Genomic DNA, 25,536 nt, shown 5'->3' on the forward strand with positions numbered 1-25,536 from the left:
TTTAAGTTCTTAGTTTAGACTGGACTGTAATCTGCAGTAGAATGTTTGTTGAAGTTGATATGATAACTCTGTGAGCCAGCTTCTATGAAGGGGGTAGAAGAGAGAAGGTATTGGGTCATTGTTTAGTCATTACTGGGACTTTTCACTAAAAAGGTAAGGCATTTGAATTCCCATTTTAAGAACAAGCAAAAACATGAAAACTATTTTCAGACTTCTATTCCTGATTTGTTGAATATTTTAAATGCCTCTTATTACAAGCAGGCTATGTTTATATGTATGTATTTATTAAGTGCAGTATATTCATTATAAATGGATGCTTTATGGTACCTTAAAATTAAAATATATATATATTTATACAGATCTTGCACTGTGAATAATCATCTCACAGTTATGTATTGTTAGTTGGATATAAAAGCTTGTGCTTAGAAGATTTGTATTTTAAACCAGGTTTATTTGCTCTTCTGTCTCCACGTGCTTTCCCTTTTCATGTAGTATCTGGATGTTTTGTTGATAAAGATCATTCGGGTATCTTTGCATCTTTTGTAGTGTTTTGAGGTTGGGCTTTGCTTCCATTATGCACTAAATAGGCACTGTGCCTGACAAAGGTCATTTTAGTATCCTCAGCATTTTTGGAGACCCTTTTTTTTACCCAACAGTATAGTCCCACTTACATGCTAGACATTTAGTAATAGTTTGCTTTGATAGCATAATGCTTTCTTCATCTGTGTGTTAGGAAATATTCACAGAGTTGGGCACATGTCTTGCCTGAGTCCTTGTGAAATTTGGATCGGTGTGCATCAGTAGAGCATAGATCCTGTGATTTTTATGACACCGAGGACCCATTTCAATAAACATGGAAAAAGAGAGTTGTGCTTATGTAAATTTATATAGTTTATTTATTGGATATTAAATTAATATTACTGAATTTTCAATTTTAAGTATGTTTCATTGGACGTAGGTAGATGGTTTGAAAGCTTCTGAACATAGAAAAGCGTTGATCTTCTCTTACTAGAAACTTCATCTTAAATCCTAATCACATAAGATAGAATTTAAATAGTAACTTTCATTGTTATATATATGTATTAATCAGTATGTAATCTTAAGTGCATGATTAATAGATGCTGATGATCTGATAACCTTCTTCATTAATCCAGCAACTCTTATGACATACAGAGAGCACTGGTTTTTGCTAGTTAGCTTTTGAACCTTTGTTGAGGCAGTGTGCTGTACTGTTCAGTGATGACAAGGAAGACACTATTAGATCACGAGCAGTCTGAAAAATTTCACTTTTGTTTGTAGAACCCGTAAAAGCTAATATTATCTTTGTATGGAAAGGAAATAATGAATGTATAAGGAAGCACTGCTGGGGTCACAGAGGAAACAGAGAACCACAAAGGTGAGGCATCTTTGAGATTTCCTCCTGGGTCTCTGCAGCTGCCGTTTGGGCAAACCAGTATTATATGTAATTTAGGAAGGATTTTGTCAATTGTGAATAAATTACTATTTGAACAGTGACTTTTGGACCTGACTTTTTCTCCTGTGCTTGGTAGGAAAGACAAAAGGCTCTTAAGAAGAGAAATAGTGTGAAACTAATGGGAATGGAAGCTAGTATTGTCTCCCTTCCCACCTACCTTCTTCAAAATATTGCAACAGGATCTTCACAGAAATAATGGGTTCAGCATATCATTTGGTAAATCAGAATAAATTTAACTTTTCCGAGTAGTTACCCTGCAAAGCTGAATGGCAAATTGCTGCTCGGTAACACAAAACTGTACAAATTTGTGATAGAGGAGAGGTCATGAATGTATAACTCCATCTTCTAACTGCCTTACAAAAAACAAGCACAGAAAAGGAAGCAATTTTTTTGTCTTTTTAATTTTTGTCTTGACTTGGAAGGAGCTTTCATAGGATCAGAATTGTTTAGGTTGGCAGGGCCCATGGAGGTCCAGACACCCACCACCACCACCACCCCTGGCAAAGCAGGGCCAACACAGATCAGATTGCGCAGCGTCTTGTCCTATTGTGTTTCAGCTTTCTGTGCTGCCTCTCTGGGCCCAGGCTTCAGTGTTTATCTAATGTAGACTTTCTGATGAAACTGTTAAATAGGCCAGATTTGGCACTAGATCTGGTGATGGTCTTATTTTTCAACAAAAATTGAGTTTTGCATGCAGTAATTTTCCATCGGTTCTTTGAAAAAATTGATAGAAGGAGATTTGATGGAGAATGTTGTTTTCAGTGCAGAGAAAGATCTGGGAATAAGATTATACATTTTACGCTATTTATTTGTATTTCTGATGGGTAGAATGTTACAAGCTACTTATTTTGCAGATTGATGTGGTGACATGTCTTGGGGGAAGACTTTTTTTGAAACTCAACATAGTGGGTACTATGTACATAAAGCAATAACTGTCCAAAAGCATTCAAGTCCTAGGTTTTTTTCTGAAATTATTTTATAACTAGTATCTTATCACTCTAAACTACAGTAATACTTCACATCTTCCTTTAAGACCACTACAAATCCTATCAGTCTTTACTGTCATAAATGTTATGTTCAGCTTTAGTAGGACGTTATAGTTTCATGTAGAATCAAGATCTTGCAAAGCTAACATAATACAGGAATAAGAAAATATCAGCCTTTTAACAGTAGCAGTTTTTTACCTACACATTGTGTGAATTGGTTTGCTCTGTTTTCTGTGGTCTTAAAGAATAATTAGATGATTTTGCTTTACTTAAAAATCCTCCACTGGTTTCTTTCAGTATTTGTTAGTAATAGGAGTGATTAAGAAGTTTTGAGAAGAAAAAAAAAGCTTTTCTTTTTATGTATGTCAAGGATACCTTAAGTATGAATACTATTTGATGATTTTTCAGTTACTTAGCATCAACATATGCCAAACATACTGTCTAGAGCAAAATTCTGCAGTGGTTCGTGGGTTTGCAGGTTAATGTCTTTTTTGAGACTTTTCTTCTCTCGTGAGGTAGAGGAGCAGAGAGATATTTTTCACTGAGAGTCTCTTTCCTCAGGTAGAAAAATCAATACTGCATTTTGTGGAATAGCACTTCTATTTCCTCCTCCACCTCTTTAACATACCCTGGAAGGAGAAGTTGAGAAATGTTGGATCTGCATGTAGAACAACAATCCCTGGACTTAAAACTTATGCAACTTAAAACTTAAAACATAATGCAACTTAAAAAAAAGTTGCATTATACACATACTCTGTGCAAAATTTTGTTAAGGGTGAGGCTTTTTTCCAGAAATTTAGGGGTTGGCCAAATTTGTCTCCCAGCTGTTTTCCTGGTCTTCTTATACACGTCTTGGGGGAATTTGTGTGAAATGGTTTGAGTTTTGTTTTGAGTTGGGTTTAGGGTTTTTGATTGGGATTTTTGGCAGGGGTAAAGTAAAATATATTTTTTGTTAAGTATGTATTTGGACTGTCTCAGCTGTAACTTTCTAAAAATATTTTCTGACTGAATCACATACCTGGTATGGAAAATTTAAGCACAAAAATTAAAGCGTGGCAAAGCTTTAAGTAACTGAGAACAGTCTTGTAATGGAAAATACTAGATTATTGTAATTACTCCCAGCACTGCTATTAACTCCTGTAACGTAGTATATTAACTCCATCTCAGGTACTCTTCAAATGTTATTGAGATGTTAATTAAAAATAACAGTAGAGTGTGTAAGCTGCAGCATGAAAGAGGAAGGTGAGGAATCAGCTGAAGCAAGGTGAACCCCTTCAGATACCTTACCTGTGAAAAAGATATGTGGGTGAAAGAAAAGGTAAGTAGGGACAGAGGCTGTACAGAAATGTGATCAATTGCTTGCTGAGGCAGTTGGAGGTGGCACCTCATACGCATAAAGAATAAGGTAAGTCACATTTTTCTCTGCCTTGTAAATAGAGAAGTGGCATTTTCTGTAAATATGTAGAAGAATCAGCTTTTGCTGCAACTAAGAACTTAAAGTAACCTAAGCGAAGTTTACATTCCTTCTGCAGGAAGGCACTGGAGGCTCACAATAATAGAGCCTTTGTAAGAAAAAAAAATATTTGAAGAAGTTATTTATGGCTGTGTTTTGTGTGAATAGAAATGGCAAAACTTTTTCTATTCAGTGCAAAAACTGAGAACCAGGAAAATGCCAAGACTCAATGAGGTTTGCGTAGGGGAGTAAAGTTTTCACTAAGTTCATGCTAAGGCAAAAAGAAAATTTGAAGCCTCAGAGTGAGGGAAAGCGTGATACCTGTGACAGTATCACGTTGCATCTGTAATGACTTCCTATTGTTACCTGTAATTTTTTCTTGATAGTACTTTTGAATTTGTCCAACTGAAATTGGGGTTTTGAGTCTGTACGTATGTAAACATGGGACTTGGTTGGTATCTGTAGGTGATGAACACCCAGAGTTTTCTAGTACAGTGAATGAAGATTTCTTTTACATCCAAGAACCGGGACGTGAAATGTGACTTTCAAATTTCAGCTAAAAATGAGTATATGGATATTGTTTCCTTGTAGTGCTGTGTTTAGGAACGTACTAGCTTTTATTACTGAGATGTTCAAGCCAAGTTAGCTCTTCAGTAGTCTGTGCTTGGCTTTGGCTTTAATTTTTTTCTTCTTTGAGGAAAAGACGGTCATAGATTTTTAGACCAGTGAATGATACTTTTTGACTCTGCTGCTTCTAGTTAACATTTGAAGAGATTGGCGTGTTGTGTTATCTTCAGTTCAAGCAACAGTTGGCAATTAAACATTTAGCACAATTCTCAGTCATCCATTGCCTGTCGCTTTGTTTGCAGTGTGCACACTTTTATTTCCACATTTCCAGCATCAGACTCAGTTTTTAACTTACTTAAAATCTTTCTGAAATGTTTTGGATACATAATGCTTTATCTGGCTGAATAAGTATGCAGGCATGTAATTACTTGATGTTTGTTGCACTATCTTCCAAGTGATTGAGAGGCCAGTTGCAAATTAACATAATTCTCACTGAATCAATTTTCATTGTCTTTGAAATTATAAATATTTAATTGTTCAATCAGTGTTCTCTGATAGGTTATTCAATCTTGTATCGCAAAATCACTAGTAGGATACTTTAATTATATATTATCATGGATATTGGTTTGTATTAGTATTTCTACTGCCTTTGAACCTATAGAATAGGTTGATGTAATTGGACTGGATGTAGCCTCCATAAGCAGTTTAGATGTTGCCTTTTCTCAGACATGAGTGTTTGAGTCAAATTCTGTGCTACCTTAGCTCATTCACTAGTGCAATACAGTTCTGCCTTGAAGCGTCTATGATTCAGCTGCTTGCTGTGTTTCATACTGTAACTCTAAGGAATGCAAATTAGGAAATATTTTTCCCTCTTCCCTGCATTATTCCCTTGTCTCAAAGTCAAATCTGAACCCTGCATCCCTCTGAACTTCACGCTCACCCTGCTCCCTTTTTGTGAGATGCCTGCACTGTGTTGACTGCAGCTCCTGCAGACATACCTGGCTGGCCCCCTGGCACCGAGCTTTGTCCAGACTTTGCCACAAGTTTTGCAGCTTGTGCTGCCCATGGTGCTGCTACTGTTATGCTGCCAGCAGTACCTGAACTGGTTTAAATCTGTCTCAGGAATGTCTGCATTCAGTGTGGCCACGAAGCCAACTCCAACATAACTGCTCTGTTAGTCACAGCATGTAAATTCAGAAGCTTTAAAAACCTAAATCTTAGTTTGGGCACGCTATTTTATTATTTTTGGGCACTGTTTGTGATAGCTGCTCTTGCATTTTCTTCAGTAGTTGTGCTGAGTTTGTCACTTCCATTCTCTTCGCCTTCCATGCATGTGAAGAACTGTCTGGTTTTCTGCAGTTGGGTGTATCAATAACCACAGCCTGGTAACCTGTTTCAGGTATTCTCTCAGTCACAGCAGGCTTAGTCCACTGAGAAATGAAACTGTCTTATAACTATTTGCGTTTGTTTCTTTGTCCTACTTTAAATTGCCATTCAAAGATTAACCTGGCAAGGGAAACCTTTGGTGAGCCAGATGGCATTCTTTGATAAATTGATATGATGACTCTTCTTTTCAGAAACAAGTGCTGATGTTTGAAATAGTGCTGTCAGTTGTGTGTGGGAATAACACAGGTAGCAGGCAATAGCAGAGATAATTAGGTTTCCATTTTGGAAGACAGACAAATGCTAATTTAGTGAAAGTTTAGATGAGTTGACTCCTTGAAAAGAAGTGCCTGAAAATGTTGCATCCTGCTGCTCATCTTTGTTATTAACAGAAAAGCATTTGAATCCTCCATTTTGGGGATAAAGACAGGCTAATCCCAATATTTAAATGTAATATATGAAGGATCTTAGCTAAGCTGCACAGACATTTAGAAAAGCAACCTCCTTTGACTACTGCTCTTCAAAAATTATTTGGATGAACTACTTAAGTTGATAGGTAAAGCTGAGGGTCTTCTCATGTGGGTTACTGCAGAGACCCTAGTAAGAAAAGATGCAAGGTGGATATACAGTATTTCTTTCCCCCAGTATTTAGTCACTATGAACAGTGTGGAGCTGATTTTTAAGAGCTAAGTGTATACTGTAACTTGACTAAATACTGATGTGTTTCATGTTCATATGTTGGTTTAGTTAGTCACTAGCAGGGGAAAAGGCTAAATTCACATACCACAGCAGACATACCATGGAACATGAGACAGTACAGAGCCAGCTCCTTCGAAGTGTAATGCTCATTACCCTGCTGTGTGTATACTTTTTTAATGTGTTCTTTGACACTGTTTGACGTTTTTGTTTGTAAACAAGACATCCATGCTTTGAAGGTCTTAGGTGGCCCAGGTGCTCTCCAGACAGCAAATACAAGTGCAAACAAAGTTTCTAGAAAAAACTCAATCTTGTGTCTAGCATCTTGCAAAATGGAGTTTCTTGCAGCTAGTTGGCTGCAACATGAGGGCACTTTCATTGTGATTAGGAGTTGCATCCTGCCTTGGGACGTGAGAGGACTCTTTATAGACTCTCCAAAGGCTTTTGTGACAAAACAGAAGAGTCCTTATATTTCATCTAAATTAGAATTAATCTCTTTCATGTAAATATACTTTTGCCATCAGCTATTTTTTGCGATATTCAAGTATTTTTTCCAGATGTACTATTTCTATTGGAAAGTTTGTCTTTTCCATAAAAAGGCTTGTGGTTGTTCTGTTAGTAGAACATTTCTGGTAAGGGACATTGAGATGATCCAGATGGACAAGTAGAGCAGAGCAGAACTAAGTTTTTTTTGTCTGTGTAACTGTAGGCATTAGCATGTGTTAGGAACTTTCTCCTTTTTCAGTAAAAGATCACTCCATTTTTGCTTGATTAAAGGAAGTTAGCCAAATAGTTGACCACAGTGACAATGAGATTTTAAGAGGGTATCATCTGTGTAACTATTGTGCTGTGCAGGGCTAATACAGAAAAATATCAAAAGCAAGTCAGATCTCACAGCTTCTTGGTTTGGTTACAAATTAGATTTCCTTAGTCAGTGTTTCACTGGCAAGGGAAAGGCTTTTTAGCTTGGAAAGCCAAGTAAGTTATTTTTCAGGAAATGACAGAAAAGTTCCTATGGGATTTTATGAACCATGTGTTTGGAGAAGATTGTTTTAAAGAGAGTTGAAAAAATCAGAAAACTACTTACTCTTATATGTCAGCTACTCTTTCATTCAACAGTGACAGCTCCGTAGAAGCCTCCCTTGAGCTTCCCATGTTGTAGGAATTACAAAACTGTCTGACTGGGTTGCAGTATAAATTGTTTTACTACCTCTTCCTCTAAACTCTAAGAAATATGACACACTTCTCAAAGACCGTCTTCAGAAAGAATACCCCTGAGTCCTATGAGCGACTTTTGTATGTAATTCCTACCAACACTATGCTATTTTATGAGTGGAGGAGGCCTATACTGCAAAAGAGCATAGGAGAGGGAATATCCTTAATTATTTTGTAGTATTGGTGGGGAAGACAAACTGCATGCTGAAAGGTTCTCAAAGAGACTGTAGTCTGGTTTAGGTAGGTACTGGTACCAGTAACACTGGTAACTGTTAGTGAAGAGACAGCTTTTTCAGTAATTAAATTGGCTGAAGGTTAAGTAAAATTAGTAAGGAGACGTTTGAAGTAGGAGCCACACTTATGAGAGCATGTGCCTGTGATTGTTCTCAGGTACCCGTCTATTTTTTAGTAATGAAGGTCCGAGTTAGAGTCCAGTAATACGAGATTTGATAGCAGGAGTCAGTGAAACTACGTACTTGTCTTCTCATGGGTTTATGTCACAGTAGAAAGCCTAAGTCTAAAGTTAAGGCTGCTTCTCCAGGCCGGGGTGGAGGGATGGGTCAGGTAACTGCTTCACAAAGGCTGGAGCTGTTTAGAATACTCTCTGGAAATCCTACGGTGAACGTTTCACTACACTGATGTGGTCTTTCACAGATTCTGGACAAAGCAATGTCATAATTTCATAATGTCAAGCCTTGATTTCCATAGTTAATAAAACCATGTACTTTTTTTGTTGTGCTGTAACTTAGTCCCAGTTACAGTGTACAATACTAAGTGAAACAGTCTGATGTCATATAACAGACATGACAGTGCTTGGGGTGGGGAGAGGTGCTGTTTGTGGGTCCAACCTAACTTTTGAGCTGACTTTATGTAAGATAAGCACATCTTATAGTGGATATTGTAATGGATCTGAATGTCTTTGAACCCTTCAGTAAAAGTGAAACACTTCTGTTGAGTAGAGGTATACCGCTGGAGATTGAAGCAGAGGCACAACAAGCAGTTGCCCAGATCAGCAGAGAGGTGGAGGTAGCGGTGGGCCCATTGCCTGCCTGGGAGGATGGTGCTCCAAGCATCTGTGTTAACTGAGCTGCCGGTATGCAGCTGCTGCTTTCTGTCTGCTCTCATGGCCACCAGGAGAACTGGTTCAGCACGTGTGAGGACTGCTAGTAGGAAGGACAGATGACTGTCAGCTTTGTCCCTGTTCACCCTCCCCTCCCAACACTCTAATTACTCAGTTTCTAATACCTAATATTTTGCTTCTTTTCTTTTACTGCCTCTTACAGCCACTTTCATTCCTAAGGCCCAGCAAAACTAAACAGAGCAAACTGAGCTTTTCAGGGCTGTTCTGCATCTTTTCTTGCTGTGCCCCAACTTGTTTCCCAGTTCTGCAGCAGGAAGGTGTCCCTTTCCTCACAGGAAGACTGTGCAGGAGCTTGTGTAGGGGCTGCTTTTGTAGAGTTGGGAGAGCAATTGCTTCAGAGAGGAGGCAAAGATGTGACTATAAGCAACCTGCCTAAGGCACAGAAGGTGTTAAGTTTCAGCAAGTGGACGTGGTAGGGATAATCCAAAGTAAACAGTGGCTGCAAGACAGGGGAGAACTAGAACTAGGGGGAATGTGGTTGGAGAGGAGAGAGAAAAAAGGCGATTTCCCTCGCCTCATGCCTCCGTGACCTATGTCAGCCTGTCTCTGCGCCCTTGAGCTGCCCTGTGCCCACAGCAGAACTGATTTTTTCTGCCCCCGCTTCCAAAGGATGAAGTCAGAATAAGTTAATTTGGTTTTGTTTGGGGGATACTGAGATTCAATTTTATCAAGGCTGCTCTGAAGTTTGAGTTGGCTCTGAGTACTGTCCTCGTCTCCACCTCTGCTGTGGAGGGCATTCAGAAGTATGGACCATTGCCATGAGGCACTTACACCCCTGAGATACTGGATTGCTGCTGCAGCTACATGCATCTGTGGTTACTACTGCCACCCAGGTGCTCGTACTGATTCTGTGGAATATTGTTTTCCCCCAAATCAGTTGGATGGGAATATGTTTAAAGTCATCTTTTGATCTCTACTACGTGCTGTGGTCTTGGTTCTAGTCATAGCACGACTGAGACAGAAAATGTGCCATTGTCTGAACAATAATGAAACACTAAACACGTGGAAATCCTATTAGTGTTCCATGGACCGTAGCTGTCATTTAATTTGCCCTGGAATTCCTTCCATATGGCCATGACAAAGGTTTAAGGTTGAGTTTCTTGACACTTTGAATGTATTGGCTGTTCCTCAGACAAAAGTCTGTCAAGCATACTGAAGCATCTAAAGGTATGTATTTATTTCTGTAAGTAGTGTATTAAGTAGAATTAGTGTTGGTAAGCTTGATCTTGAGAGACAAAAGCGCAGTACTAGAATTTTGTGGGGTTTTCTTTCCTGGTGAGTATTAGACAAATGTATCTGGTTTTTGTAAACTCCTCTTTTTCTGCTTCTGGTTTCCCTGTCTCCTCATTTTAAACAAGGCTGCCCCAAATCTCTTTCTCAACTGTAATTTTTCAGAAGTTTATGCACTTTGCCATTAATTTTTCCATGTATAAATATACACACTATGATAATATTAATTTACCATAATTATAAATGATGTACTTAATGTAATTTCCATGAGTGAATATAAAAGTGTCATCTATGTGTTTCTCATGTTATAGAAAACCAAGCTGAGAAGTTATTATTCTTGTTAGTTTTCCTCCCTACTCCTGGTCGTGTTTATCATTCTTGTCTGTGTTTTGTTAAGCTGATTATTCTGGGTTTTCTGGAGCTGCATATTTTCACATCAAATTACCAGATAAAAGATGTCCTTTTGTATTCAGTGTAAATGTTTGACATGGATAAAACTGAAAGAGGGGAGTATCAATGTTGTTTACTACACAGTTCTTGATGTGCACTTACAACACCCGTGAGCTCACAGGAAGGTGTGAATCATTCTCGTACGTCTTACTGGTTCCTGTTTTATTCTGTTTTCTGTTTTGGACATTCACAGTGATACAGTACCATTTATCTGCTCGTATATAATCCCATTTAGTTAATATGTAGTACTGTCCGGTTTCTGCAGCAAGAAGAGAAATGTTTGTATTCTTCTTGAAAATAGTGAAAAAGGATCATTTGGTTAGAGGTTTGCTGACGATCAGAAATTGATGAATTCAGAGAAATGCAAAATTACGCATACTTGCTAACAATAAGAATGAAGAAAATGGTTTCCAAGATCTGAATATAATCCATATCATTGGAACAAAGTGGAGGCAAAAAAGGGAGACAAAAAAGGTGATGTGGGTTGGTTGTTTGTTTTTTTTTTAATATCATAATGTAAATCTGGTTTGTAGCTGGACCTGAAAGTTTTTACTATCTTATTAATGAAAACATAGGCATTCTTCTTGAAGAGTTTCCTTCACGTGTTTGAGTGTTACAAATTGCACTGGCAGATCTGCTAGGCAAAAGATCAGCGTTATTCCTACTGATCCGGTCAAAAGGTGTTTGTCCCACACATCATTTATGTGGGTGGATTTCTGTTGGAAGAATGCTTTTAATGGATAATGATATTCTGGCTTTGTGCAAACATTGTGGAAAACTGTTTTGGTAGTAACCAAGAAAGGTGAGACATTTCTAGTTTCAGAGTACTCATAAAGAGTTTTCTAATAGATGTCTTCATATCTATGGCCCCTTGTGTCCTAGTCAGGATGAACTGCAAATCTTTCAGTGCAGTGTAACTTCTGGTATTTCAATGACTATGGGAAAAGCATTTTCCTTGTCTTACTCAGTGATTAATTGTTGCATATTTCATTTAACTAACAGTCACTTATAAAGTCGTATGTCTTTTCAGAGTTATCTGTTCATAGAACATGAACATTTCTACAAGAAAAGTAATTTCCTTGCAGTGTTGCATTTTTTCCCCCCTAGTTCTTCTGTCTTTATTTTGGCACTTTCATCTATGTTCACCAGTTTCCTTACATTGTTTTTCTGTCAGGGCCTGCAATTGCTCAATTAAATTTGTGTGAGATTTGTTTATAGCTATTTTGAATCCATGAGGAGATACTGTCTCTTGTAAGCTAATGTATCTTTCTGTCTTTCACACAAAGCCATGTTATTGCATGAAATAGTGGCATAGAAACTGACTTCTGTGCTTTTGATTTCCTCTTGTGAATTGTGATCTGGTAAACTGTGAGGAGGCAAACCCAGAATTTATGCTGTCTAGATAAAGTAGTTTAATAATGTGAGGTTCATAAGCACAATATGTGTTTTTTCAGTTACTTGCATTTCTGCTTTGTAAATCAGTTTAATATTTAATTTGCATTAAATGAAAACATTTACGTATTTTCCACTTATTTATCACAAATTGCTTTATATTTCTGAAGTATAGGTGCCACAGTGAGTAGATTATAAATGCCATTTTTGCAGGGTTTTGTTTTCAAACAAAAATTTTCAACTTCATGCATAGCAGATCTGTTGTCCAGCTTTGTAAATTTATATGGTTGCTGAAGTTGGACCCAAGGGCTCTGGACAATAGGAGGCAAAATTAAAGGCTCTATACTGGTACAACCAATTGAGGGTGTAAAGGTAGTAGATTTGTGGGTTTGGAAATCACATCACTGTGCATGGGAAGCTGTCGTTCTCTCTTCTCACATCTTCTGCAAAAGTGACCAGCAAATGTGTTCTCTAGTGTCATGTTGTTAGCAAAAAATTATGAAACAGTAATTAAAACTTTGCTAATATTAAAAAGGAGGGTGAATAAATACTTCATGCTTTTCAGTGTTCTGAAGCCATTTTTGTAATTCCTCAACTAGTGATGAAACACAGAACAAAATAGATACATGCTTTGAAAAGAAGGTCCACAGAGGGATTTCTATTTTCTTTCTTCCCCGTATTCCAAGTATTCTCCCTTATGAAATGAGAGGTTTAGAGGCTTCAGAGGGAAACACTTTTCTCTAAAGTTGCGCATATATGACTAAAACCAAAATGGGACTGCACAAGCCAATCCATGATTCACAAGAAAGTTACTTGTCAAGGGAGTGCTTATAGCTGAGGCCAGAGACCCTTATACTTCTCCAAATTGCATGGCAAACCCTGTGGCCAATAGAAGTGCTAAACTTAACAGTGCTGCAGTGGCTCTTAGCTGACTGAGGTGTAAGCGAGTGTTATGGGTTGCTCATAATTCCTGGAGATTTAATATCAAGTTAATTCAAAACTGTTGCAACACCTTAACTAGTGACTCATGGTCACTTCTAACTTGACTAGTTTCATATTCTGTTATCCGTTCTTCCCACCAAGTTATCCTTGAAACTCCTTCAGTGCAGTAGTTTTCCTATGCAATCCAAAGCATTTTGTTCCTTGAGGAACTGTTTCATACAGTGTGGAGAATATAAGATGTAAATAATGTTTTCCTATCGTATAATTAGGATGTTAAGTCTCAACTAAAGAAGCAAGCCTACATTGATTTTTCTTTGCATGTGATTGTCTTTAAAACTCTGAACTTACAATGTATTCCTAAGGGTGCCTTGGAGTTTTTTCACATGTAGAGAAAAATTGTTTAATAGCGAATAGCTGTTCTCCCAAAATAGTCTAAGTAGATTCAGGGGGGAGGAGGGAATCAATGCACCCAAATAAGGTCATCTGCTCACAGTGATTAGGACAGAGAAATAGTCCTTTTCAGAGAGGTAGAATGTAGCACAAATTATTACAACAATCTAAACTAATTTTGGTAATGTAAATGTTGGTGTGAAATGACTGCAGTCCCATCTACACTGCATTCAACAAAAGCAGATGCATTTCAGTCTGGATTACATAAAATGCTGTCTGTTTCTAATGTGGTTTGGCTAGCTGGTGAAAAACATGGCATTTTGACCTGTGTGAAAGGCAGGTTCTAGTGGACAATAGAAAGTGCTTATCCAGCATGGTTTCTGTATGTTTGCTCTGATCAATGCTAGCTGGATGTGTTGTGACAGAAACTGCTTTTTTTCTGCATTCAGGCATAGACACTGTTTGCAAATTTTTTTCAGACAACTTTTTATTTGGCCTAAGTCTTGATGTAGTAATCTGTCCTAAACATCATCTCTCGTTGTCCTGGAAATAATTATTTCCAGCATTTTCTGATCCAAACAGAAAACAAAGGACTCCTAGATAGATCAGGCACCTTTTCTGTATTGCTTTTCTGCTGATTTTGTCTTCATTTTAATAGACCATGTTTCCTTGAGTACTTCAAAATATTTCTCATCACTTGCCCTCAGAACTGACCCAGTGACCTGAGAATCAAGAAAATGTCATGTTAGTGACTGCTAATTAGTGGATTCAGAGAGCTGCTTCTCCTGGCCTTTCAACCTTCCAGAGGCAGCAACAAAAGCTGTCACATGTATCATACAAGGAAAACAAGCATTTGCTGTGTTAGGGTTTTTTTTTTTTCCTAGGGTGTGGATAGTAGCACAAGCTCAGTTGAGACTACAGATGGATTTGTAGGTTAGGAGGAAATTAACCTACGATACAGTGTTTGCATCTGTTTCTCCTTTTCCATGCATAACATACTACATCGGTTATCCAGTTCCTCCTGAACATTGTGAGTGTGTTAGTATGCTGTATTGTAAGAGGGAGAAAAAGAAGAAAAAGAATCTTTATTTCTTTTGTTCCTCTTTTTTTTTTAATTCTTGCCATCCTTTTTTTAAAATATTTTTTAACTATTTCAAAATGTATTAAATATGTCTGAAAGGAAATATTTTAATGCTTAGTTTTTAATGTACAATATACAGTCCAAGCTTAACTTGTCTTTTTGTATGTTTGTTGAACAAGCTTTTTAACAGAAGATTCAGACATACTTCCCATTAATCATTGCTGTAATTCTGCACCTCATGAGACATCATGGGTTTTTTGGGACCACCTACTGGAATGACCGTGGTAAACTGTGCAATCACAACCATGTCGCAGAACTGTTTGTGCAAGTAACATTAATTTCCTTTTTACTATTTATAATTTTCAGGTCTTTAAAATAGAGGTGCTAATGAGTGGAAGGAAACATTTTGTGGAGAAGAGGTATAGTGAATTCCATGCACTTCATAAAAAGGTAATGATCTCTTTCTTTTTAAGATGTAACTTTGTTTTGCCTTAGTTGTGTTGTTTTCCTCACTCTTGAATTTGTTACTATACATGGTTTATCTTAAATACATCTTCTGATTCTCTGGAAATGAATTCCAAGCTAACTCAGTTTCTTCTTTGTTTTGTGGAAGGGGATGATGACTTCGCAGTCTGAGTTACTAACTCTCCTTTTCTTTTTGATTATTGTTTACATGCTGTATTGCTAAAATGCTGTCTGTAGTATTTTTTTTTTCATCTTGTAAAATCACAAAATGAGACACATTCCTATAGCAAATAAATACATTTTTGGGGTTTTTTTAAGCCAATTAGACAAATAATTTGTTAGTTCTGTAAATTGTGTTGCTAACCTGCTCTATGTAAAGCTGAGGAAACAACTTGTATACACCAGGAAACTAGACACGAAAAAGACTGAGTAGACCATCTCTGTCTGCTGCTCTTCATACAATGAATGTGATATAAAATATGTGCTAAGCGTGTCTGCTGCATCATGTTACTATAGAAGGGAACTCGATGCTTTCAAGATTGGTTATCCACTAATTGTTCTTTAAATTGTTTTGATCACTATTAAAGGATAAATATGATTTCTCCTCTCTGAGCTGAACTGGATGCTGCTATACAGTTGTGCAGCTGAAAGGCAAGTTTTACCTTTTTTCTGCCTTATGGAGGCTGTACTTGAAGGAGAATTCTGGAAAAGCTTTGCAGCCATTGCCAGTGGTGGGACTGTAATGAAGAGCCTCAGTGCTTCGTTCCTAGGACCCGGGTCAACTGAACATTAAATATCTAAAGAGCAGCCGTCAAGAGGTTGGAGCCAGGCTCTTTTCAGTGGAGCCCATCGACAGGACAAGGGGCAACGGGCACACACTGGAGCACAGGAAGTTCCCATTGAACATAAGGAGAACTTCTTTACTCTGAGAGTGGCAGAGCCCTGGAACAGGCTGCCCAGGGAGGTCGTGAAGTCTCCTTCTCTGGAGATATTCAGAACCCATCTGGACGTGTTCCTGTGTGACCTGCTGTAGGTTAACCTGCTTTGGTGGGAGAGCTGGACTAGATGATCTCCAGAGGTCCCTTCCAACCCCTACTATTCAGTGATTCTGTGATTTGTTGGTATGTGGCTGTCAGTGGCAGTGGAATGTGTGCAGACTCAACTGCTTTGACTGGTACTGCTTGCCTTCATTATGGAAAAGCTTCTTTTGCAAACAACAGAGAGAAGCATGGCTGTTTACAGCTCTTGCCAGTGCAGTGTCAGAGGAGCGTACCCACACCAGCATGTTTGCTGGTGGCCCTGAATCAGCTCAGGAATCATCTCATTCAGGAAAGAAGCATTATCCTGGTGGCAGAGAGGATGGATTTTGCTAGCCTTGTATGGTGTGTGGGTGGATATAAGGAAACTTGAGTCAACAAAAGGCAGCTATTTACCCATCTGTGTGTTGGCTCTCAAAGGTCCAGAGAATAAGTATATATTTTGCTTTACTGCACTGTAATTATAATGTGCTAGTGTTTCTTTACTTCTTCCTTCTTGCCCCAGTTGTGGTACCAGCTGCCACTTTTTAATACTTATTTCCTTGTTTATTGTTTTAACTTAGATATGTCTGAGGTATTTTCCCCCTTGTGTTCACATTGAATATGATACCACATGAGCAACTGTGTCACACTGTAACGGGTCTGCGTGGCAAGGTTTTGGTAGCGGTGGGGGATTACAGGGGTGGCTTCTGTGTGAAGTTGCTAGAAGTTTCCCTATATCAGATATAGCCAATGCCAGCCGGCTTTAAGACAGGACCCGCTGCTGACCAAGGCCAAGCCAATCAGCAACAGCGTTTTTTGCCTCTGTGATAACGTATTTAAGAGAGTGAAAAAGTTGTTGTGCAGCAGTAATTGCAGCGAGTGAGAGGAGTGAGAATATGTGAGAGAAACATCCTGCGGACACCAAGGTCAGTGAAGAAGGAGGGGAAGGAGGTGCTCCGGGTGCTGGAGCAGCGATTCCCCTGCAGCCTGTGGTGAAGACCATGGTGAAGCAGGCTGTCCCCCTGCAGCCCATGGGCGGTGGAGCAGATGACTGCCTACACCCCGTGGAGGGCCCCCATGCTGGATATGTGGATGCCTGAAGGAAGCTGTGACCCCGTGGGAAGCCTGCACTGGAGCAGGCTCCTGGCAGGACCTGTGGCCCATGGAGACAGAGAAGCCCACGCTGGAGCTGGTTTGCTGCTAGTGACCCTGTGAGGGGGGCTCACGCTGGAGCAGTCAGTTCCTGAAGGGCTGCACACTATGAAGGAGACCCATGCTGGAGCAGTTCATGAAGAACTGAACCCGTGGGAAGACTCACGCTGGAGAAGTCATGGAGGACTTTCTCCCGTGAGGGGGACCCCACATTGGAGCAGGGGAAACGTGTGAGGAGTCCTCCCCCTGAGGAGGAAGAAGCGGCAGAAAACAGTGTGATGAACTGACCCCAACCCCCATTCCCTGTTTTCCCCCCGTGCCGCTGTGGGGGAGGTAGAGAAAAATCGGGATCAAAGTTAAGCCTGGGAAAGGAGGGAGGGGTGGGGGGAAGGTGTTTTAAGATTTGGTTTTATTTCTCATTACTCCTTTCTGAGTTAATTGGTAATAAATTACATTTTCCTTTAATCAAGTCTGTTTTGCCCGTTACGGTAAATATTGAGTGATCTCCCTGTCCTTATCTCAACCCCACAAGCCTGTTGGTTTTTTTTTTTTTTTTCCTCTCCCTTGTCTAGTTAAGGAGGGGGAGTGATAGAGTGGCTTTGGTGGACACTTGGCATTTTGGCCAGGGTCAACCCGCCACACACACTCAGCACCAAGCCTTACAATATATGTGTGCTTTATTTTACGTAGGAGAATAATCCTGCAATTGAAAGTAAAGGAGGTGACTAGAGATTATACAGCTAAAGAAGTTAGAAAACATTAAGAGGGGAAAATCAGGATTTATATGCTTAAAATGCATCCTGCCCAAGTAGATGGTCTCCTGTAGTATAGAGTAGAATTAGAATCATCAGGTTGGAAGAGACCTCTAAGATCATCAAGTCCAACCGTTGACCTAATACCACCATGCCCACTAAACCATATCTAGAAGCGCTACATCAACACATTTTTTGAACACCTCCAGGTCCACTTTTCAGGACTGACCAAAAGTTAAAGCATGTCATTAAGGGCATTGTCAAAGTGCTTCTTGAACACTGACAGGCAGGGCACATGGACCACTTCTCTAGGAAGCTTGTTCTAGTGTTTGACCACCCTCTCGGTAAAGAACTGGTTCCTAATGTCCAGTCTAAACCTCCCCTGGAGCAACTGTGGACTACTCTTACATGTCTTATCACTGGATCCCAGGTAGAAGAGCTCAGCACCTCCCTTAAGTGTCCACGTGGTTGTCTCTTTCCCATCCCCCTTCACTCACAACACAAACAGAACAAAGAGGCACAATCAACGGCTTCTTTCACTCTTAAATAGTTATTCGCAGAGGTGCCATTGGTCTGGCCTTGTCCAGAGACGGGTCTGAAATTGGAGCTGGGGGGGAGCTTGGAAGCCTCTTACAGGAGCCACCTCTGTAGCCCCCTCCCCCACTGCCAGAACTGCGCCAAAACCCAGCCAGACACTAAACCACCACACCTCCTCAGGAGTCTGTAGAAGCAATGAGGTCACCCCTCAGCCTCCTTTGTTCCAAACTAGACAAACCCAGAGGCCTCAGTTGCTCCTCACAGGACATGCCTTCCAGGCCTTTCACAAGATTGGCTACGTTCAAGGACCTTCACATCCTTCTTAAATTGTGGGGCTCAGAGCTGCAGACAATACTCAAGGTGAGACCACACCAACGCTGAATACAGTGTAGCAATCACCTTTTTGACCAGCTGGCTGTGCTGTGTTTGATGTACCCCAGGGTGAGGTTTGCCCTCTTGGCTGCCAGGGCACACTGCTGACTCCTGTTGAGCCTGCTGTTGACCAGCACCCCCAGACCCCTTTCTGCAGGGCTGCTCTCTCCCAGTTTGTGCTTGTGCCCGGCAATACTCCGTCCTAGGTGCAGAATCCAGCAGTTCTTGTTACATTTCATGTCATTGATGATTACCCAGTGCTCCAGTCTATCTAGATCCCTCTACAAGGCTTCCTGTCCCTTGAGAAAGCCAACAGCACCTACCACCTTGGTATCATCAGCAAACTTGCTAATGTTGCATTCAACTCCTGCATCCAGATCATTGATGAATATATGGAACAGAACTGGCCCTAGGATTGAGCCCTGAGGAACACCGCTGGTGACCAGTTGCCAGCCAGATGTAGCCCCATTCACTACAATCTGTTGAGCCCTGCCATTCAGCCAGGTCTTCTCCCAGTGTGCTGTGAACCCACTCATCCCACAGCTGGACAGTTTGTCCAGAAGGATGCTGTGAGGGACAGTATCAAAAGCCTTACTAAAATCCAGAAAAATTATGTCCACCACCTTCCCTTCATCCACGAGGCAGGTGACATTAAAATAGAAGGATATCAAATTAAACATGACTTTCCTTTCATAAACCCACATTGACTGTGTCTGATGATTGCATTGTCCTTTAAATACCTTTTGATAGCACCCAGTATGATCTTCTCCATATTTTTTTCCAGGAACTGAGGTTAGACTAACAGGTCTGTGGTTTCTGGGTCTTTGCTCATGCCCTTCTTGTAAATTGGACTAACATTGGCTAGCTTCCAGTCAGCAGGAACGTACCTAGGCTCCCAAGACCTTTGGTAGATGATTGAAAGGGGTCCTGCCATAACATCCACTAGCTCCTTCAGTAGCCTGGGGTGAATCCCATTAAGCCTCATGGACTTGTGAGCATTCAACTGACACAGCTGGTCCCATACAATTTCAGGGTCCACAAATGGAAAGTCACTGTTCTCACACTCAAGGTCCTCCAACTCAGGGGATCAGACAGACCAAGGTCTATCAGTAGTATTAAAGACTGAGGCAAAAAAGAAGTATTCAATGCCTCTGCTTTTTCTTCTTTTCTTTGTTGTCTAATTTCGCTGTAATTTCTGGAGTTGCACAGTTACTCCACACAGAAGTCACAAATTACTGCAGTCTCACTCTCAGATTTGTCTCCTTGTACACTGCTTCCTCTGCAGTAACTCCTTTTGCAGAGATTTCTGCTTAGAACACCAGAAAAACCATAAATGATGGTCCCTTTCTCTCTCTCCAGAAATAGCAGCAATATAAACAAACCTGAAAAACAGATAGTCTAACCACTTTGCACCACTTTTGAATTTGTTTCATCTTAGACCTCATCTGCTTGCTTTCTGTTTATATTACTCTGCAAACTCGATAGTGGCTTTTTCTTATTTGTTCCCTGTACAGGTGCAAAGCACCCAGCATATTTCAGCAACAATATACTTTTTTTAACTCTTTCTTTTGAAAGTTGTAGTGAGCTTTTAGTAAACATGGTTGAACAGCTCGTGCTCTGAACCTTTCTTAGTGCTTTCAGTGTTACAGAAATCCAGGAAAAGGCATTCTCTGGAAACAGTATGCAGTTTCACCCTTTCTTCTCCTCTGTTTTGTGTTAAAGCAGAAAATTGCTATGCGCTTGAAAAGGTAGGCTGTGTATTTGAACAATTTTTACCGGAGAATATTTTGAACTTTTCTCTCGATCGTTCTTTGTGAACAATTTATTCACATCCCACGACACTATTTGTACTCAGGTCCAGACACCAGTTTGCTTTCAGCATGCCAGTAGGGTATTTATTTTTTGTTCCTCTCTTCTCCTTTAATTTAAAATGTAAGTTTCACTCTAAATTGCTGTGAGTACATGGCAATTGGAAAAGTATCTTTAGACTTACTGCATATTCAAGGTGCCCTTAGTGCTGGAGATGTCTGTAGTGAGCAGGAGAAACAAAGCTTCTGTAGAGGACAGCCATGGTAGAAAATGGGAATAGATTGTGCCTTTCACCGGGGAAGCACATGCTTCACTGTCATCATATGGAGGAAGGAGGACTCCATTGCTCCTATAGGACGTTATTCATTCATCAGAATGCAAATTAATGTTTTGATTAATTTTGATGATTTTTTTTTTTAAACAAGTCCGTTTCCAAGAACATGGCTGGATTTGTCTCCTTCCTGGGTTCAAGCTTTCTTATATTCCAGTTGTGTAAAAAGTAAAGCCCCACTTCCTGTGCAATCTGGCTGTAGAGGAAAGGGTTTAAAATCTTTTCAAGACTGCCATGCTACACCAGGAGGACAAATTATTCCCTTGACAGAAACCATCTGCTGCTGTTGCCTTTTTTGAAATAGTTTGCATAGGCCATTATACTTTGCCTTGGTTATGAACGACAAGCCAGGCCTTTCAGACTATGCACCATTCACGTTACAGTATTGTATTCAAGTCTGAACAAAAGTTTTGTTATTCTCATATTGAGAGTATTTTAGAAATAATTAAATTCTTTCTATGTGTATAACATAGTTAAAACCGCAACCATTTATTCTTATTTATTCCCTAATTCCTTTTTATGTATTTTTTCTTTTACATTTTTAAATATCCGTAGTTCTTGTTAAGCACCAGAATGCTAGAAGGTGACAGTGTTAAAACTACTGCAGTGAAATCTGCAAAAATCTTAAGTTCTATACATCTTGTTTTGCAAGTTATTTATAATTTTAGAGTAAGTAGGGTACGCTCTAAATCATATTGACTTTTCACACTTGGACAAATAATTCTTTGCTTTATAATTTGAGCCAACTTTTAGTCTTGCAGGAAATAGAAACTACAGTTTGTCAAATAGGCATTAGGTCAGTGTTATGGACAGGAGGGTATTACAGACAACAGTTGTCCTTAGATAAATATTTCTTATGCAGAGAGAGGTCTGAAGCAATATAGCTAACACATAACGTAGATTTGCTTAATATTCTTTGACATTGTAATAATTATCTGTTGCAATATATAATTGGATAATTGTAAGCATAAGAAAGTGGGCTTATTTATTCCTTGTACATCTGTATAGCATGTGCTTTCTGCCAACAGACAGTACCTGTGCTTGCATATTTAAGCAGTTGTGTTTTGGGTGCTTTATATAACAGGGTTACAGAGCACAAAAGGCTTGTTAATCATCAGCTGAGTTACCAACCACTCAGCTAGGCCTTGGTGGATGCTTGCATTGTTTCAGAATCTGGAGCATTCTCCTCATTTTTTACTCATCTGCAGGTGCTGTCATAGTTTGCAACAGCTGTGACCATCGCATCTTCAACATTCCTGACCAATTTAGAGGAAAAAATGGGGGTTTGTATTCTGGCTTTGAGATCAGTCAGTAAAAGTACAGGGGTTTGGGGTTTTGTTCTGGTGGGTTGTTTTTCTCACTTCACATTTAATAGTAATCTAGCACTGTTAAGAAATAAGGAAGTTGCAAAATGTTTCCAGAGCAATTGAGGTTTCCTTGCTGCAGCTTCGTTACTTGTGATTGTAGAGACGTTGATATGTTGGCATTGCTTTTTCCTATAGTGACATCTCAGCAAGCTCGAAGATGAAATGTAAATTCTTAGTCTCCCATGGGTATGCATGTCAAAGTCAATTTTGAGTTTCTTTCCTTGCATTCCTTGCCTCAGATTTACTCAGAGGCAATATCCAACAGAAAGAATGTCTACTGTCACCTTCTATTAAAATGCAGTGGAATCTATTCCAGTTATTATTTTTGCTCTGTAGTTTTCAGGAAAACATTGATATTTTTTGCTTTTGAAAAAATGTTTTGCTCCAGCAAAAGGATTCTTAGTGTTGTAAGAAGGTATGTTTGTGTCTATCTGTATGCACTCATGTGTGTGCATATACACATTTCTGTATATATCTATAAAAGCATTCCTGTGGTAATCTTCAGAGGAATAGTTACAGAGCTTTCTTAGAAATGTATTCAGTGGCAATCTTTCTCTGTATAAGATATTAAACACAACTGTCAATCTGATGGTACAATTTGAGAGCATAGATATTTTGCTTTCTTATTGTTAGCTCTTCAGAGAAATGGTTAGCTCTCCACCCTGTACTTCTCCCACCTGTTCATAGTTGCCTAAACCTTGAGTTAGAAATTGTTGTGGTGTTTTGTCACCACACTTAGCAAGGCAATATCTGGGTACATTCAGTGACAACATGAGGATCATCCCAGGTTGACTAATGGGGAACTTATTTTAAGTATTCTCATGTAGTTGTTGCCATTTTTTTTTTTAAGGCTGTTAGTCATGACAAATTGTTAGTAGGGTTCCTCTTCACTATCCAGGGCAGCTATACGTGGAATTTTTTAACTGCAACCTGCAGGTACAAAGTCTGCTGTTAATTCAGTGAGTGAGTAACTTCATTGCCATGCTGTTGTCCTTTATGCATGGTTATTTTACCTGTACCCCCTCATCTCTAACATAAACATGTATTTTAAAAGCACACTTTACTTTGTCTGCATTTTCGTTTGCAGCTCAAGAAGTTCATAAGAACTCCAGAGATCCCTTCAAAGCATGTCAGAAACTGGGTCCCCAAGGTTCTGGAGCAGCGACGGCAAGGCTTGGAGTTGTACTTGCAGGTAAGTCTCCTCTCAGCACTGTGAAAGTAAAAGCAGCATCCACTTTCAGAGTGGTAGTATCCAAAGCATTTGAAGGTATGAAGTGGGGTGTTTTACTGATAGGCAATTTTAGAGGTCAGAAATGAACTGGATGCTTATGAGCAATGATGATTTCTGTTCTCTTAGGAGGACTAGCAGCTTGAAATCCTGACTGTTTTGCATTTTTTTCCTCATTCTGGCAAAAGCTGCTGACTGACTTCGGCAAACCTACTAGTGCCTCATTTTCCTGTGTCTAAAATGGGGAAAATAATGTTACTCTTTCCAAAGTCGTTCTGACCTTCCCAATCAAAAGTGTTGCAGAAGATACAAGGAGGCTTTATTTAACTCACTTCTATTTAGACAGACTAGAGAGGAATCAGATCATCAGATTCATATCCCCGTACTATACATGCTTGTGTCTGAATCGTTCGTCTAGTTGAAATAGGCATGTCATCCCAGATTCATCTCAGTCGGTTTGGAAACTTGCATTTAAAGTCCTTGCTTCTACCTATTTGGGTTCTGATTTTGCTACAGACTGTAAAAAGTCTTCAGGAATGACTCAGACATGCAGACATCTAAATACACCAGTGATAAATCCCAACCTTTTTTGATAAACGGAATTTCTACTCTTACCGTGATTGCTTTAAAAATGCCCTGTGGTGTAGTTTCACAGCCATTTCTCAGGTGACAGATTAAGGTGTTTACTCTAGATATGTTCCTAGTTCACTGCACCTTCAGCTGTACTGATGCAAGTGCTGTTTTATTGAAGGGGATCTTAGAAATCGCCTGAGTCGAAAGATAATTGTTTTGTGAGGAAGGCAAGAGTGAGATCGTTCTATTTTTACTCCAATCAGAGTAGTAAAAATAGTAAAAATTTCAGAGATATGATTCATGTCATCATCCTCAGTTGCAGTAGCACAACCAGAAGAATGGTGAACTGCAACATAATGGACAGTGAGCTGCATTCATAGAAAATAGATAGTGGCCTGCACCACTCAGGAACCTCCCTGATTCTCAGGAAGGTTTGTAAAATAAAAATGCTTAAGGAGGAGAATAGAATTATAGTGTGACACGAGACAGTATTACTTCTGACATTAAACTTTTAAGAATAAATTTGGAAATCAGGAGAAGAACACAGCTCAGATTTTGTTCTGACATAGGGAATGTTTCAGGCAACAGAGTTAAATTTATTTATTCTTAAGTATTTAGTTAGTTTTTTTAAATTCGAAACTTAAATCCTTTTTTCGTTCTTACTCTATGATATTTGTAGCATCTTTGGCATCTAAAAATTAAATATATTGTGTAGTTGAAAAAACACTGCTGTTGGAGAGACTTTGGTTTTGAAAAGGAATAGGGCCTTTTTGGTTTTTGATGGCTATCAGCACAGCTGGCTCCGTCATCGGTATGTTTTTATCTTGCAGCCGTTTGCTGTGAATTTTTTTTTTTTTCTGATTTTCATGTAACTGTCTTTTGGAGAATATTGCTACTGAGGCATGTGTAACAATTTCTCTTATGAGGTTGATTTTCTTAAAAAGATACAGGGATAAATTAGTTAGCACTTTTTAATTGCTGATAAACTTTAAAATAACATCTCCCCCTACTGGAAGAGTTAGTCAACTCTTGTTCTTGTACAGTCTTCTCCATTTAATTAAATTTTCCCTTCTCCTATCACCATTGGCTGTCATAGGAACATGCAGTGGTTTAGGTTGGAAGGGACTGCTGGATGTCATCTGAGTAAAACATGACAAGCCTCTAAATTATATGCATATTAATGCACATACCAAATTAAATTATTAAAATTCTTGGCAAAGTCATTAATTTCTGTTTCCGCTAACGGAAATCAGAACTAATTATCAGTGAAATTTTAGCTTTTAAAATAACGAGAGCCTGATTTCAGACAATTAAAAGTTCATATTATGGCATTTCAGTTATCAGAAGGTTTTTAGTGTTGCCAAGCATTTTCAAGACACAGTGTACGAATGTGCTACAATTTCAGAAGACATGATCAGTTTTTAATTTAACACCATATAGATAAAATATTGCAAACATATTTTCAGGTGATACTAATGACATTTAATCTGTAAGGGCAGTTTGGCTACTACCATTGCTGTCAGTGGTAGTA

At 39.2% G+C, this 25,536-nt stretch overlaps 1 protein-coding gene across 1 annotated transcript in view; it reads left to right on the plus strand.

Annotated features, from left to right (window-relative positions):
• Window positions 1-25,536, plus strand: part of SNX24 (sorting nexin 24) — a 90,684-nt gene that overhangs the window by 29,670 nt on the left and 35,478 nt on the right. Inside the window, exons 2-3 of the mRNA XM_086480494.1 lie at window positions 14,767-14,850; window positions 23,292-23,396. Coding sequence (XP_086336620.1) covers window positions 14,767-14,850; window positions 23,292-23,396 — 189 coding nt within the window. The remainder of the gene's footprint in view (window positions 1-14,766; window positions 14,851-23,291; window positions 23,397-25,536) is intronic.

This window comes from Leptosomus discolor, chromosome Z (genome assembly GCF_034619465.1).
Source record: "Leptosomus discolor isolate bLepDis1 chromosome Z, bLepDis1.hap2, whole genome shotgun sequence".
Classification (NCBI taxonomy): Eukaryota; Metazoa; Chordata; class Aves; order Leptosomiformes; family Leptosomidae; genus Leptosomus; species Leptosomus discolor.